Source organism: Onychomys torridus, chromosome 3 (genome assembly GCF_903995425.1).
Source record: "Onychomys torridus chromosome 3, mOncTor1.1, whole genome shotgun sequence".
NCBI lineage: Eukaryota > Metazoa > Chordata > Mammalia > Rodentia > Cricetidae > Onychomys > Onychomys torridus.
The window spans coordinates 133,393,895-133,408,789 of NC_050445.1; the positions used below are offsets into that span (position 1 = coordinate 133,393,895).

At 41.9% G+C, this 14,895-nt stretch overlaps 1 protein-coding gene and 1 long non-coding RNA gene across 2 annotated transcripts in view; one reads left to right on the top strand and one right to left on the bottom strand.

Moving 5' to 3' along the window:
• Nucleotides 1–6,003, bottom strand: part of LOC118579785 (ankyrin repeat domain-containing protein 26-like) — a 65,043-nt gene extending 59,040 nt beyond the window's left edge. The window contains exons 1-2 of the mRNA XM_036181463.1: nucleotides 5,556–6,003; nucleotides 45–159 (exon numbers count right to left, since the gene is read on the bottom strand). Of these exons, the coding sequence (XP_036037356.1) occupies nucleotides 45–159; nucleotides 5,556–5,800 (360 nt within the window). The 5' untranslated portion in view covers nucleotides 5,801–6,003. The remainder of the gene's footprint in view (nucleotides 1–44; nucleotides 160–5,555) is intronic.
• A 122-nt stretch (nucleotides 6,004–6,125) lies between these two features.
• Nucleotides 6,126–12,323, top strand: LOC118580890. Its single transcript, XR_004944570.1, has 3 exons — nucleotides 6,126–6,614; nucleotides 8,183–8,268; nucleotides 12,182–12,323. It is a non-coding gene; the product is annotated as an uncharacterized LOC118580890 (long non-coding RNA).
• Nucleotides 12,324–14,895: the final 2,572 nt, after the last annotated feature.

Here is a 14,895-nt window from a genome sequence, read left to right on the forward strand (position 1 = left end):
TTAAGGCAAATCCATCTCAGTCTGAACCACTGGTCACTATGTACCTTAATGAGAGCTGTGCTGTTCTCGCCGTCGCGGGCATCGATGTCACATTTTCTCTCCACTAGGACAGTCACCACTTCTGGATGGCCATAAGCACAGGCAAGATGGAGAGCAGTTCTGTGAGAACGAGAGTGTTCTTTAGCAAATCACAGAACATCATCCAAAAACGTATTTCCTGTAATGTAAACACCAAACAGTATGTAATGTCTCCTCTTTCTTCTGGCAGCAGAACATTCATGGACAACCTACTGGATGGTGTGTGTGGTGCTGCAATGAAGCCCTGAGACTCAAGCCAAATAAGCCATTAGTTCCTAGCCCAGAGCAGCCAATTTGCAAAGAAGTATAGCCTCTGGATTTAGCTTGACTTGGATATCAACACTCTAAATTTAAGGTCTGCTACTCATAAGCCATCACTTGGCCTTTCTCTGCCTCATTTTCTCATCCATGAAATGGACAAAGGCATTTTCCACAAGAGCTTCACGACCTGAGTACACTCCCCAAATCTCATGTTAAAATCTTGAAACTTGTCATCTGACCTCCACGTGCACAGCATGGCATGCATGCATGCATGGAGACCACACACACACACACACACACACACACACACACACAGAATGACAGTCTGGGAATGGGGAGAGAGGAAAGACAGTGACTACTCCAAGGTGACAGGCCAGCACTGAAGGAAAAAATGTATTTTGTTGCTTCCCATTTCTTCAAGTGATACAGCCAGGTTCCATCCTGAGTGTGGGCTGATTATTTGAGACTGGGCTACTCTAGTTATCTGAAAACAAGAAGCAATTACAACCTCAGGGAGCCTGAGGACATGAAGCCACAGGGTCTGGGTAGCAGACTTGGAGATGGGCATGAAGTGGGAGAGGTTTCCACATGGCCACACTGACACACGAAGGCAGCAGTCAGCAAGGGCTGTGAGGGACACAGAAGCCGGTGACCCTGCCTTCTGTGCACAGCGTACTAAAACAGACAACTGACCAGACCCGGCTTCAGCTCAATACAACACCAGCTAAAATAGGGTTGCGCTATTTTGGTGACTGGTGGCGATGGCTGCTTGTAGCCTTACTGAGCAGTACTTGGTTGGGACTGAGCCCTCAAGAGAAAGCTGCTCAGCAAGACTCCCAACTCAAACCAGAGGAGGCATGTATCACAACAGACGTGTAACTTAAAAACACAGGCACTATGAAGAGACAAGACAATGATTCCTCTACAAACTAAGAAGCTCGAGCGGCTGAATGCCAGGTAAAGAACTCAAAAGTCCAGCTTGTAAAACGATGAATGGTTTAAGAATGTTCAAACGAGCAGATAAATGAAATAATTCAAAACAGGAGGTGAAAAAAACAACAATATGGATAATAAATCATGCAAAGATATTGAAACAAATTAAATAAAATCCACAGTGGAAAATACCAACAGACGACAACACACAGAAGAATGTCAGAGACTGACCCGAGGTCAAGGACACCACTTTACTGGTACTTACCAATAAAAGAAAAAGAAAAACCATGATCACAACTTTCATTAACTATGCCATAATTAAGAAATCAAATACAATTTAATTTAAGGTGCTAAAGATACAAACTAAAAATGTAAAACAAAAAACAAAGGTCAATGAAAGTATGGCTGAAATTTTCCCAAATTTAAGGACATCCAAGTATATGAAACATTTAGAGTCTCAATTTAGGCTCACAATAGAGTCAAAAGGCAAGGGGCTGGAGAGATGGCTCAGCGGTTATGAGGATTGGTTGGTCTTCCAGAGGGTTCCCAACACCCACATGGCAGCTCACAACTGTCTGTAACTCCTGTTCTAGGGGATTTGACACCCTCACACCAAACCAATCTCCAAAGAATAACATCAAGACTTCTCAGCAGAAACCCTAACAGCCAGGAAAATGTGGCACCACATAGCCTAAGCCAGTAAAGCAAACAACTGCCAACAAGGATTACTATATCCAGCAAGGTTAGTCTTTTAAAATCCAAGGCAGGAATAAGGAGCTTCTAAGACAAGCACAAACTAAAGGAATTCAGAACCATCATGCCAGCAGGACGGATTTTACACACAAGGAGGAAGGACAACCATAACACATGGTTCATGACAGGAGCAGATAAACAAATGAGAATTAGGGGCTGGCAGAGGACTAACAGTACACCATCAAACCTCTACACCATGAATACAAAAGAACCAACCATAGTTGAACCAGTGGGGTGGGGTGGAGGAGACCACAGAAACCAGCAAACCCCACAATAACACTACATAGAGTCTTATTGGTTGGACTAAAAAGCAACTGTGTTCTAAAGGAAACACATCTCACTGATAAAGCCACACAAACTAAAGGATAGAAGCAGACATACCAAGAAAGTAGAAGCTTCCCACTCCCAACCCACACACACAGAAAAAAAAAAGATCAGGATACAAATCAACATAAAAAAAAATAGTAGTGTAAACAACAACAACAACAAAAAATTAGTAATGTTTGGTTGCCCACAGAGGCAGAATGTTAAGTTCCCATTGCTGAAAACACCATGCACTTCAGTCATAGGGCACAGAGGCTCCTGAGCTGGAACTGACCTGAATATCTCCTCCCTGAGGACTACCTTTTATGGTCCCAGAAGGAGTCATACAAGCTTCCAAAGGAGGGAAGCAACCAACAGTCCTACCCAGTTATGGTGCCTGTGGACCACAACAACAAGCATGGAACAGTTCAGTAGTGGCACGCATACCTTCATGGTAACCAACAGTACCCTAATTGGATTTAAGGCCCATTCAACAAGAAGGAAAGCATGCCTGGAAATCTAGAAAACTACCCAGGACTAGTGAAGTCATGGATCTTGGAGAAGACCCTACAACCACCACTTTACTAAACCAGCACAGCCCCTAACTACATCCTAACTATCTGTCCTTACACCCACAGGTAAGTATAGTCCTCACCTCCCATGAAGGAGACTTCTCTTTGCAACAGACCATTACAGAAAACCACAACCAGCCAAGCTGCAGAGCTGTGGAGTCCAGCCCCAGTGGATACATCTACAAAACAACTGTTTCACCCAAGGCTCAGGATCATTGCAGAAGACAGGTAAAAAGATTTAAGAATTGAGGACAGGGAGATTACTGTGAGAGTGTGTCTCCTAGAAATGTCATAAGTTATACTCAATCTCACCGACATGACTGGCCAAATGTGAACTGAACAAGGACAACACCAATGGACATGTCAAAGTGGATGGGAAATGCCTGTGAGGTTTCAACTCTACACAAAGAACTACAGGCAACCACGGAAAGCAAAGAGCGGGAGAAGGGGTCTTCCCAAGGAGGAGTACATGGACTGGTTATCCAATATCAAATGGTCAGCCCTGAAAACATACATGAGAGTAACATTACACAGACTGAGCAGGTTATATTCAGAAGTACATATGTATGTACATATACAAATGTGCATGTAACAATTAATGAAAAAGAAGGTCATGAGTTTGAAGTAGAGCAAGTAGGGCTATATGGGAGCATTTGGTCAGAGGAAAGGGAGGGGGAAATGATGTAATTATACTATAATCTAAAAAAAAATCAGTAACTTTATTCTTTATTTTTATCACATTTTAAATATATTATGGCTAAGATAGATCATACTTTGTGTATATGTATAATCATAACCACATATGTGTATAACCTCTCCTTACTTGATATACCATCTTTCCATGTTAATCCATATCTGCATCTACACTACCTTCAGTGGTCCTGTATTCCATCCTATGGATGGACTGCAATTTATTTATAAAATACATTTTCTAGCTTCTTCTTAATACACTGCTATTTTAAGCAGTGCCAAGAAAGAGAAATTGCCTCATTATTTCCTAAATATATTTAGAGACAGAAACATATTTAACGTGTGGTAGACTTACTACCAACTTGTCTGTTTGAAAAGTCTTAAGCAATGTACGCTTCAGCATCGGAAGTCACACTGTTCACCATCCTGAGGGAGGCCCTGAAAAGTGCCCTTTCATTTCTCTTTCAACTTATTTCCTGCTCTTACAACAGACACGAAATATTGTTCTACTGTCCATAGATTACTTATGAATCTACAAATAAAGAAAAACTTTATGCAAATTAAGAGTTCAGGGGCTAGGGATCCAGTTCAATCCCAGAGAACTTGCCTGGCATTTCCAAGGCTATGTGTTTGATCCCCAGCAATACACAAGTAACTAAATATAATAATAATAATAGTTTAGATTCAAGGTTTTCTGCATTAACTTAAAAAATTCTCTGTAAAATGAAGATGGTTTTTATGTGATATTCATATATATATGTATTGTGAATACTGTGCAAGTATAGAGTTGCTTTATCCTCGCTTTTGCTTAGCCAGGTCCTGAGAATGGTTCATTTTAGGCTTTTAAAAAGCTCAATGGTAGAATGTATCCTGAGCATACACCATGACCTGCATTCAGTCCCCAACACATACACACACATACATGACAGTGCTTGTGTAGTCATTCTTAGTCTTATTTGTTTTGATCCTTTTCTCATTGGGGGGAAGGGGTTCAAGACAGGGACTCTCTGGGTAGCTCTGAGCCTTTCTTTGAACTCACTCTATAGGCCAAGCCTGCCTCTGCTTCCTGAGTGCCGGGATTAAAGGCGAGGGCCACCATTGCCCGGCCTTTTCTCATTTTTTAATGACTAAATTAAAATCTATCAGGAATTTAGTTTAGTGACATAAACCTGTAGCTAGTTTTCTCCAGACAAGTTAAAAAGCATTTCATTCCTGAAGGCCAAGTTTCCTATTGACAGGGGTGTTACCAGAATCAATATCTAAATTCTTACATATATTTGATTGGGTACTTCTGGGTTTTCATTTCTGCTCTGCTCACTGATGGGTCTCTTGGCTGCTGGTAAATGACTGGTTGTGAAAACTCATGTTTTTATACTTTAGAAAGGTTTTTCCCAGTGTCATCACAAAATCAAAAGCAGCACGAGAAACTCAGAATTGTTAAAACGTGATATTCTTACTCGGTTTATGTAAAAGTGATAAGGATACTTTGTTCACATTCTGGGAATTATCAATCTTCTACTCAAGAACATAGAACTATTTTCCTACTTCAAAATACAGCAGAAAACACATTTACACAGGTGTACGTTAATATATTATTGGATGTTACTGGAAGAATTTTTAACCTTGAACAGAAATATTTCTCCCATTATGTATTTTTACAATGTAAAACGTTTTTAAATGTGTGCAAAAAAAATTTTTTTAATTGTTTAGTTAACTCGCTTTACATAGCTAATAAAGGGGACTGTAAGTGGAGCTTACTCCAGCTGGAGTGTTTTCCTGTTGCTGTCTTTGCTACTCATACAAGTGCGCGCTCTAGACCCCACCAAGGCTTAGGCATCCAGGTGCAAGGTGGGAAGTCAAGTTTCCTTGGAGAAAGCCCTGCTTTCCAGCCCCGAAGCCAGACAAGGTGCGTGCTCCCCGACCGGCCACGTCCCGCCCGGCTAGCTCGCGGGCCCTACTTATTACCTGTCCTTCTTATCTCTATCGTTCACGCCACTTTTCCCAAGGATAAGGATGTGCTGTACTTTGGCTACATCACCCACGCTGGCAGCCTTGTGGATCTTGCCCATATCCTTGTCGTGAATGTGGTACTTGGGCATGTGGGAGCCGCCTGCACTCTCACGCCCAAAGCCCACGCAGTTGTTCCGCGGGCGGGCAGAGGGGCCTAAAGGCGATGGGCCCTTGCTCCTGAAGCCAAAAATCTTCTTCATGGCAAGAGGGTCCGGCCCTCACAGGCACCTTCTCCCCGGCGTGGCGTCGGCTGCCTCCACAACGCAGCCCTATCGCCTACTGAAAAGCCTGCCTAGTTTCACGGAGTTCCAACAGCAAAGTCGCTGCATGGCTCGGCAGGGTTTTAAAGCACAATAATCACCAAGCAAAGCTGCAAACTAGCAACCCGCGTCTTCTAGTCCCCGGCGCGTGCGCACACAGGCCCGGCAGGAAATGGTGCCCAGCACGCATGCGCAGGGCTAGGCTCCGCCCTCTCTGCTGTTCCCGGAGGTCAAGTAGCTGCCAATCCGCATCAGTAACCCTGGGCTTTGGCTAGAGGTCTCCTCCCTGGCGGTGCAAGTCACCTTCAGCTAGTGTAGGGCGCGGGACAGCTGCGGCTTCAGGGCGATCACCCAGCATTCCAGGACCTCCAGCTTTTCCGGTGCCTGCAGACGAGCCCAGAGCCTTCTAGAGCAGCTGGGAGCCTGCTTCCCTGCTTAGCTTTGGCCTTGGATTTCGATGGCAGTTATAATCCTCGGGGAGCAAACTTATTGGCCTCTAGGCAGGCGACTCCTTTAACTCGACCTAGGCCAAACTAGAGGCAGCGTGGATGGGGTTGTGGCGTGGAAGATGAAGGGAAGAGATTTCTGTCAAACCAACCCGTTGAGTGGTTTGGGAATTCGTGAATAAATGGTTGTGTTTCATTGCCTGAAGACAGTGTATGAGTTATACAAGTTGATGGAAGGTAAAAATGTCTGCATCTGGGGCCTGAATGAAGCAATGTGACCTTAAGTTTTGGTTTTGGACTTGGAAAAGGTAATTTGTAGTGAATAGTTTTCCCAGACAAAGTATCTGCTTTGACGGTTGAAATTCTTAATCATTTTGTCAGAAACACAGTTCACCTCGGAGGGTGTGCTGGCTATTCTAGGACAACTTGACACTATTGTAAGGGAGAGAACCTCAGTGGAGAAAATGCTTCCGTAATACACGGCATTTTCGTAATTAGTGATTGATGGAGGAGGGCTCAGCCCAGGGTGGGTGGTGCCTTCCCTGCACTGGTGGTCCTACCTTCTATAAGAAAGCAGGCTGAGCAAGCCAGTAAGCAAGCAGCACACCTCCGTGGACTCTGCATCAGTTCCGGCCTCTAGGTTCCTGGCCTGTTTGACTTCCTGTGCTGACTTCTTCGGTGATGAACAGCCATATGGAAGCATAAGCCAAATAAACCTTTTTCTCCCCAACTTATTTTTTGGTCATGATGTTTCATCCCAGCAGTAGAAACATTAACTAAGACAAAGGGAATAAAATACCATTTATTCTAGAGCCAAATATGGCCACCCATGTCCCAGGAACACAGGTTCAGGTTGTCCCAAATTCCATTCCATGTTCCAATTTTAAGAAGTTGTATAGAAACAGAACAACAAATCTATATACTTTTCAAATACATTGGTGGGTACATCAGATTGGTAGGATTTTTAGCAATATTGGAGGTGATAGTGACTTTGTTATACTCTTCAGGTGCCTTTTGGTGGATTTCTTAACCCTTTTGATTGATGGAAACTAGGAGTCTGAACTTTGAACATCCCAAAGAGTCTGCCTAATGGTAACAAAGAGGTTAGGTCACATGCTCAGGAGAATAAGATGTCTCAACATAATTTGGCTCCAGATTTGCAACATTCAAAACTCCACTGCTGTAGTTCTGATCAGTCAGTCTTGTGGTCACTGCCTCTTTCTAGGAATTTTACTACATGGTATGGATCTATTTTACATGCTGTACTCTGTTCATAATGATTTGACTATTGTGGATTTATTTTTTGTAATAAAAATTGAAATAAGTTCTGAAGCATTAATCTAATCTTTATCAATAAAAAATCACAAGTCAAATGTTGGGGTAAGAACCTGAAAGACCAGAGAACTGGGAAGAACTTCCATTGTTTCTACCTCTCCTGTTCCTCCATCCAAAAGGGGTGAGGTGGTCTCAACCCTGTCTTACCCCTTCCTGTCTCCTCTCTGTCTACAGTCCTCTAAATCTCTATAGTCAGCTAGTGGCTAGCTCCACCCTCTGACTCCAAGAAAGCTTCATTTGCCAGAATGCAATCAAAATATCACACAACAAAGTTCTATTACTACTTGTCTTTTGCAGTAGTGTGTGTGTGTGTGTGTGTGTGTGTGTGTGTGTGGGTGTGTGTATGGGGGTGTGGGGGAAGGAGAGTCTCACTCTAGCCTGAACTGTCCTTGAACCTACAGCGATTCTCCTGCCTTTGCTCTGGAATGTTGGTGGTATGGGTGTAAACCACTGCTCCTGCCTTCTATTACTCTATTTTACTTCTCTGGGCTTTGCTCTGAATCTTTTACTGTCTGCTACTTGTTCTCTGTTTTATGACCAGTTGTGGATCTCTGTAATATCCTCCATGTGCTGCACAAAGAAGCTTTCTCTGAGAAGTGAGAGCTACACTCATCTATGAGTATAAGGGTAAGTATTTAGAATTCAGGTAGAGGGGGGTAGAGATATGGCTCAGCAAATAAGAGCACTGTCTGCTCTTCCAGAGGACTCACATTCATTTCTCAGAACCCACATGATGATGGCTAGCAATGGTCTGTAATACCATTTCCAGGGACCTTGTGCCCTCTTCTGTCTTCCATGGGCACTGCACAGACATACATGAGAACAAAACATTCATACACACAAAACAAAAATAAATTTCAAATATGAAATTAAGTTTAAGTTAGAAATAATACTAGTTAAGGAAAGTGGTAATAGAAGACCATGGGGTACCCAACCCCCAACTGATACATCGACAACAAAATCCCTACAATTAAGTCTCAGAGAACAGCTTGGAAGAGGGGCTGGAATGATTGTTAGAACAAGGGGACCAGCACACCTGCTGCTAATGTCCTCTGTATATGAGAGGGAAGCTTCACCCCTAAAATCTCATCAAGGTAGTTGTGGTGACATTTTGTTTGTGATCTAACAAATAGGACTTGCCTGAAGATCAGAGTGCAGAGCTAAGCCACTAGTTAACCACAGAGGCCAGGCAGTGGTGGCACACACCTTTGATCCCAGCACTAGGGAGGTGGAGACAGGAAGTGATATGGCTGGGCAGAGAGAGGAATATAAGTAGGGAGGAGACAGGAGCTCAGGTACCTTTCAGGGTGAGGATTCAGTAGAGGTAAGAAGTCTCTCTAGTGGCTGGCTGCTCTGCTTCTCTGATCTTTCAGCTTTCACCCTGATATCTGACTCAGGGTTTTTATTAAGACCAATTAAGATTCCTACTACAGGTAGTCTAGACAAGAACTGCATAGTGACACCACTAATTGATAAGCCAATGGGATAGGTTAAATCCCACAAGGCCCCACTCCTAGATGAACAGCTATAGGCAATTAAAATTAATGGCTGCTGAGACAGGAAGAATCAGTCTCTTTCAGGAACAAACCCTGATAGCTTATCTAATCTCAAGGGGTTAGCTCTAAATACAAGCAGCACCAAATGAACTCAGCAGGACATATATATGCATATACATGCATGTGTGTATGTAACAATAATTAATAATTAAAGTAGACAAGGTCATGAATTTGGAACAGTGAGGGGGACATGGGAGGAATTGGAGGGAGGAGGGAAGAGGCAAAAATGATGTAATACAGTACAATATGAAATTCTCAAAAGTGATTTAAAATAATAGACTAGTTTTCTAGTTATTAAATTTGTATTGAAGTACAATTATCACTTTTGTTCTTGTTGTTGTTAGGTAGAGTCTCCTACTCCAGGTTGGCCATTTAATTAGCTATGCAACTGAGAAAGACCTTGAACTTGTGATCCTCCTGCCTGTGCCTTCCCAGTGCTAGGATTATGGGCACGAATTATAATGTCCAGCTTATGTTATGTTGGAGGTGGAACCCAGGACAAGCACTCTACCAACTCAGCAACATCCACAGTCCCCAAAATATATATTTTTTCAAGCCACCAAGTCTTATTCTCCAGGAGCAATTTCTCTTTGTTGAGACCTTGATTTGTGGTTTTTTTTTTTTTCTTTTGAGTTGAGGATCGAACCCAGGGCCTTGTGCTTGCCAAGCAAGCGCTCTACCACTGAGCTAAATCCACAACCCAATTTGTGTTTTTATACTTTTATTTCTTCTAGGTGTTGTTTTTACCATTGTTAAAGAAGCTGCCCAATTTTATCAAATTTATTTCTTTATTTTGTGAACTCAGATCATGAGGCTTAGCAGCAAGTGCCTTCACCCACTGAGTCATCTCACCAGCCCTTGATTGCCTTTTCTGAGAAATTTTACTAACATGAATAAAACTATTAATTTTATCTTTTACCTATATCACATTGTAAATTAAGAATTTTATGATAATTTCTATAGTAGTCTTGAGTTTTCTAAGTGAAAAATTGCATAATTAAGAGTAGTAGTTTTGCCAGGTCGTGGTGGCACATGCCTTTAATCCCAGCACTCGGGAGGCAGAAGCAGGAGGATTTGTGAGTTTGAGGTCAGCCTGGTCTACAGATCAAATTCCAGGACAGCCAGAGCTACACAGAGAAACCCTGCCTCAAAAACAAACAAAAAAAAAAATTAGTAGTTTTACAAATTCTTCAACTGTATATGCTATTAATGTCCTTACTTAATAAACTTAAATACTACTTAAATAAATTAAAATTATTTATATTTACTTAATTTTGTACCTTAATTAGGATAATTGTCAAGCTTTTGTTTCCTGATTTTAAATGAAATATTATTTGTGTTTTGCCATTTAAAAGTGATGTCTAAGTCAGGTGGTGGGGGCTCATGCCTTTAATCCCAGCACTTGGGAGGCAGAGGCTGGCGGATCTCTGTGAGTTTGAGGCTAGCCTGGTCTCCAGGACAGGCACCGAAACTGCACCGAGAAACCCTGTCTCAAAAAACAATAAAAAGTAATGTCTATTTTTTTTAGATATGGTATTTGTTACACTTGTGTCTTAGAGTTTCTCTTGCTATCATGAAACACTATGACCAATTGCAACTTGGGAGGAAAGAGTTTATTCAGCTTTCAGGTTGGAGTCCATTATCTAGGGAAGCCACAGGTGGAACTCAAGGCAGGAACCTAGAGGCAGGAGCTGAAGCAGAAACCATGGAGGAGTGCTGCTTACTGGCTTAACCCTCATGGCTTGCTCAGCCTGCTTTCTTATACAACCCAGGACCATCTGCCCAGGGGTGACGCCATTTGCATTGGGCTGCACCCTCCCACATCAACCAACAAGCAAGAAAATGTCCCCATAGACATGTCCAAAGACCAGTCTGATGGAGGTAATCCTTCAATTGAGATTTCCTCTACCCTTTTATTTCTAGGTTTGTGTCAAATTGGCAAAACTGTGACATCCACTCCTTTGTCAACTTTGATATGAACACATCACGTGAATCTAATCCCTTTTCATTTATTGTCGCTGAGATCTAATGTTAACGTTACAATATAAGACACACTCCAACTTTTAAAAGTCCCACAATCTTTAAAAATGCCAACACTTAAAGAAAAAAAAAAAGAAGGTTACATACTTCCTTATTCTGAGAAGGAAGAACCAGGATGCAGTTAAAATCAAATCGTCACAGAAACAGAAAGCTAACTAGAGTATCAGCATGAAAGCATGCCCTGTAGCTATGTTTTAAATACATTTTGTCTACTCGAATTTGACATGAGTTATTTTAATTTGCATTAAATTTCATTGAAATACAGTCCTTTCTCTTAGACCTTAAGTCAATTGCCACATTCTCTTAGAATCGTTTTCATTAAATCCCTTCCCTATTTGTAGTTATTTTTTGTTTCTTCTTGTAAATATTATAATTTCACTTGATACCTTTCCCTTTATTAATATTCATAGCAATTTATTTCATTTTATTTTCAATCAGTTTTTCATATTTTTCTCACAGATGTAATTTTTCAGTGTTAATGGTTTCTGTTAATTTTATCAGTGTTAACTGCATGTGTATGGATGTTTTGCCTACATGTATGTCTGCACCACATGTGTGCTTGGTGTCTGTGGAAGCCAAAAGAGGATGTTGAATTCCCCTGGTATTGGAGTTACATGTAGGTGTGAGGTACCATGTGGGTGCTGGGAATCAAACCCTGGCCTCTGGAAAAGCAACCAATGTTCTTAACCACTGTGCCATCTCTCCAGCCCCCTCAATGATATTTTTAAGACTGGGGTGTTTCATAACTTTTTGCTTACTTCTTGAATACTGTGATCTGTTATAGTCCTGTAGTGGAGTAGCATTCCACTGCTTCTCTTCTGCTTTGACAAGAAGTATTAGAATTTAAGGTTTGGTGTTGTCCTGCACAGTTGGTTATTTGGGGGAGGGATGACTCACTAAATTTACTGGGGTTGCATCTTCAGAAAAATGTGCCCATTTTTCAGAAGCTCGGAGTCTCTTGCTACTTCCAGTACTGCATGGCTCCCAGAACTCAAGGAAATGAAAGACACATCTTTATCCCTGATCTGTGTGCTCTCATGAGGGATTTCTGGAGTTGAAAAACTGAAGATGTATCTTCTTTTCTTTAAAAACCACAAGTTTCTCTTTATCAAATTTTACATATCAAAGCTCTGAAAATAAGGTAAGAAGTTTTATTTATGAAAGAGGGAATAGACCATGATGGCAAGTTTAGAAAGAATTTCCTTCAAGTAGTAGTCAAACTGTTTCTATCCAATTTTTAAGAATGAATAATATAGAAGACTTTAAAATTAGTTATGGACATGCATATCATAAATTTCTCTATTTGTTTATGTGCATTAATGATACACACACACACACACACACACACACACACACACACACACACACATATATATATTCCTCTGCAAGTGGAGTCACAGATAGTTGGGAGTTACCATCATATCATAAAATTCTTGTGTTAATCCCACTGATTGAGAATAGGACCACTACCACAGTTTAAAGCCAAATTTGAAGCACGCTTTAATTACATACTGGCCAGGTGGATGGGCTCTGGCTGGGTCCATACCCAGATATAAACAGAGGATGTTTTCTGTCCTGCCTGGTCCCATAGCTGTTCTCAAATAATTATCCAGAGGCTTATATTACTTATAAATGTTTGCCCAATGGCTCAGGCTATTACTAGTTAGCTCTTACATTTAAATTAACCCATTTCTAGTAATCTAATTATTAGCATATGGTCATGGCATTACCAGTCTGCTGTCATGTTGCTCCTTGGGGGCTGGATGACATCTCCTGACTCCACCCTTTTTCTCCTGTATTTCTGCTTGGATTTCCCACCTGGCTCTACTGTTCCTTGCCATGCGGCTTTATTTATCAACCAATGAGAGCAACACATATTCACAGCACGCAGAGGGACATCCCACATCACCCAGGTTCCTGGGAAATGACCCAGAATCAAGTATGGCAAGGACTTAAGAAGGAAAACCATAATTCACTGCATTTCCCATCATGTCCAATCCGGGGCAAGTATACATCCTGACATATTCCCGGCCTACAAACCTCCCGCCCTACAAACCTCCCGCCCACATGTGATCAAGCACATCTGGTGCAGATAGGTCAAACAAACTTGTCTAGGGGAGTGAAAACATGTGGCTTGTTATCTCCCACCAACAATGGCCTCCAGCGTTTCAGGAAGTATCTGTCCTTGGTCAAGGGGCTTGCGGATCAGAGGCATTGTTGTTTCATAGATTTCTTTTTTCTTTTTTGGTTTTTTGAGACAGGGTTTCCCTGTGTAGCTTTGCACCTTTTCCTGGAGTTCACTTGGTAGCCCATGCTAGCCTCGAACTTACAGAGATCTGCCTGGCTCTGCCTCCCAAGTGCTGGGATTAAATTGTGTGCTACCACCACCCAGCTATTTCATGGATTTCTTAGGCATAGTAATTACAACTTAAAATGTAACTTTGGCTCTCACACTTGCTCCAGTAATTTTTAATCAGCAGTCATCAGCATCTATTTCTGATAAGAAAAAGAAAAACATTGCATGCTCAGTGAGGAAACTGGTTATTTATAATGCCTTAACCCCAGCAGTTGGCTGAGTCTGCATCAGAGTTCAGTTTTAATCTGCCAGACTCTTCTTCCCCCACCTCCTTTGTATTTTCCCAAGTGTCGATACTAAGAAAACAGCCACAGACTCCTAACAGCTGTGGATGTTCCTTTATCTATGTGCCTTTCAATACCTTAGTGAAGAGAGAGCCTGCTAGGCCTTCCTGGTAATGTGGCCTGGACTCCATGTCCCTTTCTTTCTAAACATCTGGATTCCTTTCTCCACATGCCTTGGAAACCCTGGCATCTTATCCCCACTGAATAAAAAAAGGCTATTGAATACAAGAGTCAGGCAGGCACACCCAGCTACATATTTTAGACGTAGAATCTCTAGTTAGCACTCCATATAAATGAGCTTGCTGTGATATAGTGTGATTTCCTACTTTCCTGGGTCTCACTCCTTAAGAATCATACCCACATTCCTTATGTTTCTGCCAATACATATTTTAAAAAGCCTTGCAATAATTGTACTGATTAAAATGTGCCCTCCTGGCCAGACTGTGCATCTGAAGTTTTGAAGTACACTGAGGTTTGATTCAAGCTGCGGGTTAGTTAGGGCAAGAGAAAGTAATTATGGGTGCCTCTTTCCTTAGGCTTCTGACCCAGACATTATCAGAGCACTTTCCAGGAAAGGAAGTCCAGGTTTCCCAATCCCAGGCATCAGGGTCTCATTTGTTTCCCAATCAAGACCCTGTCTTGCTTCTGCATGAAAAACTTGTAAAGGTCATGAAGCCAACTGCTACCTCATCCAGCCGATTGCATAGTTGATTTTGTGTTTGATTTTCAACAACAGTGGCCTTGTGGTTACCAGAAGTGAAATTCTATTAGGGCTGCCATGGAACCCTCTGATTATCATACTGTAAACTGAGTGTTTCTTTTGATTTCTTGAAGTGCTACACTGCACTCAGCACATTCAATTACATGCTGCAGGCTTGTTGCAGCACTGTTACCATGGCAACCAAGCAGTCCTTTGGCTCCCCCAGGAAATTGCTTCAGTTAGCACTTTATCAAAACCAGGTACAGGTGGTGATTTAACCATTTGGAGTGGAATGTATGTAATGCCAACATGTAGTTC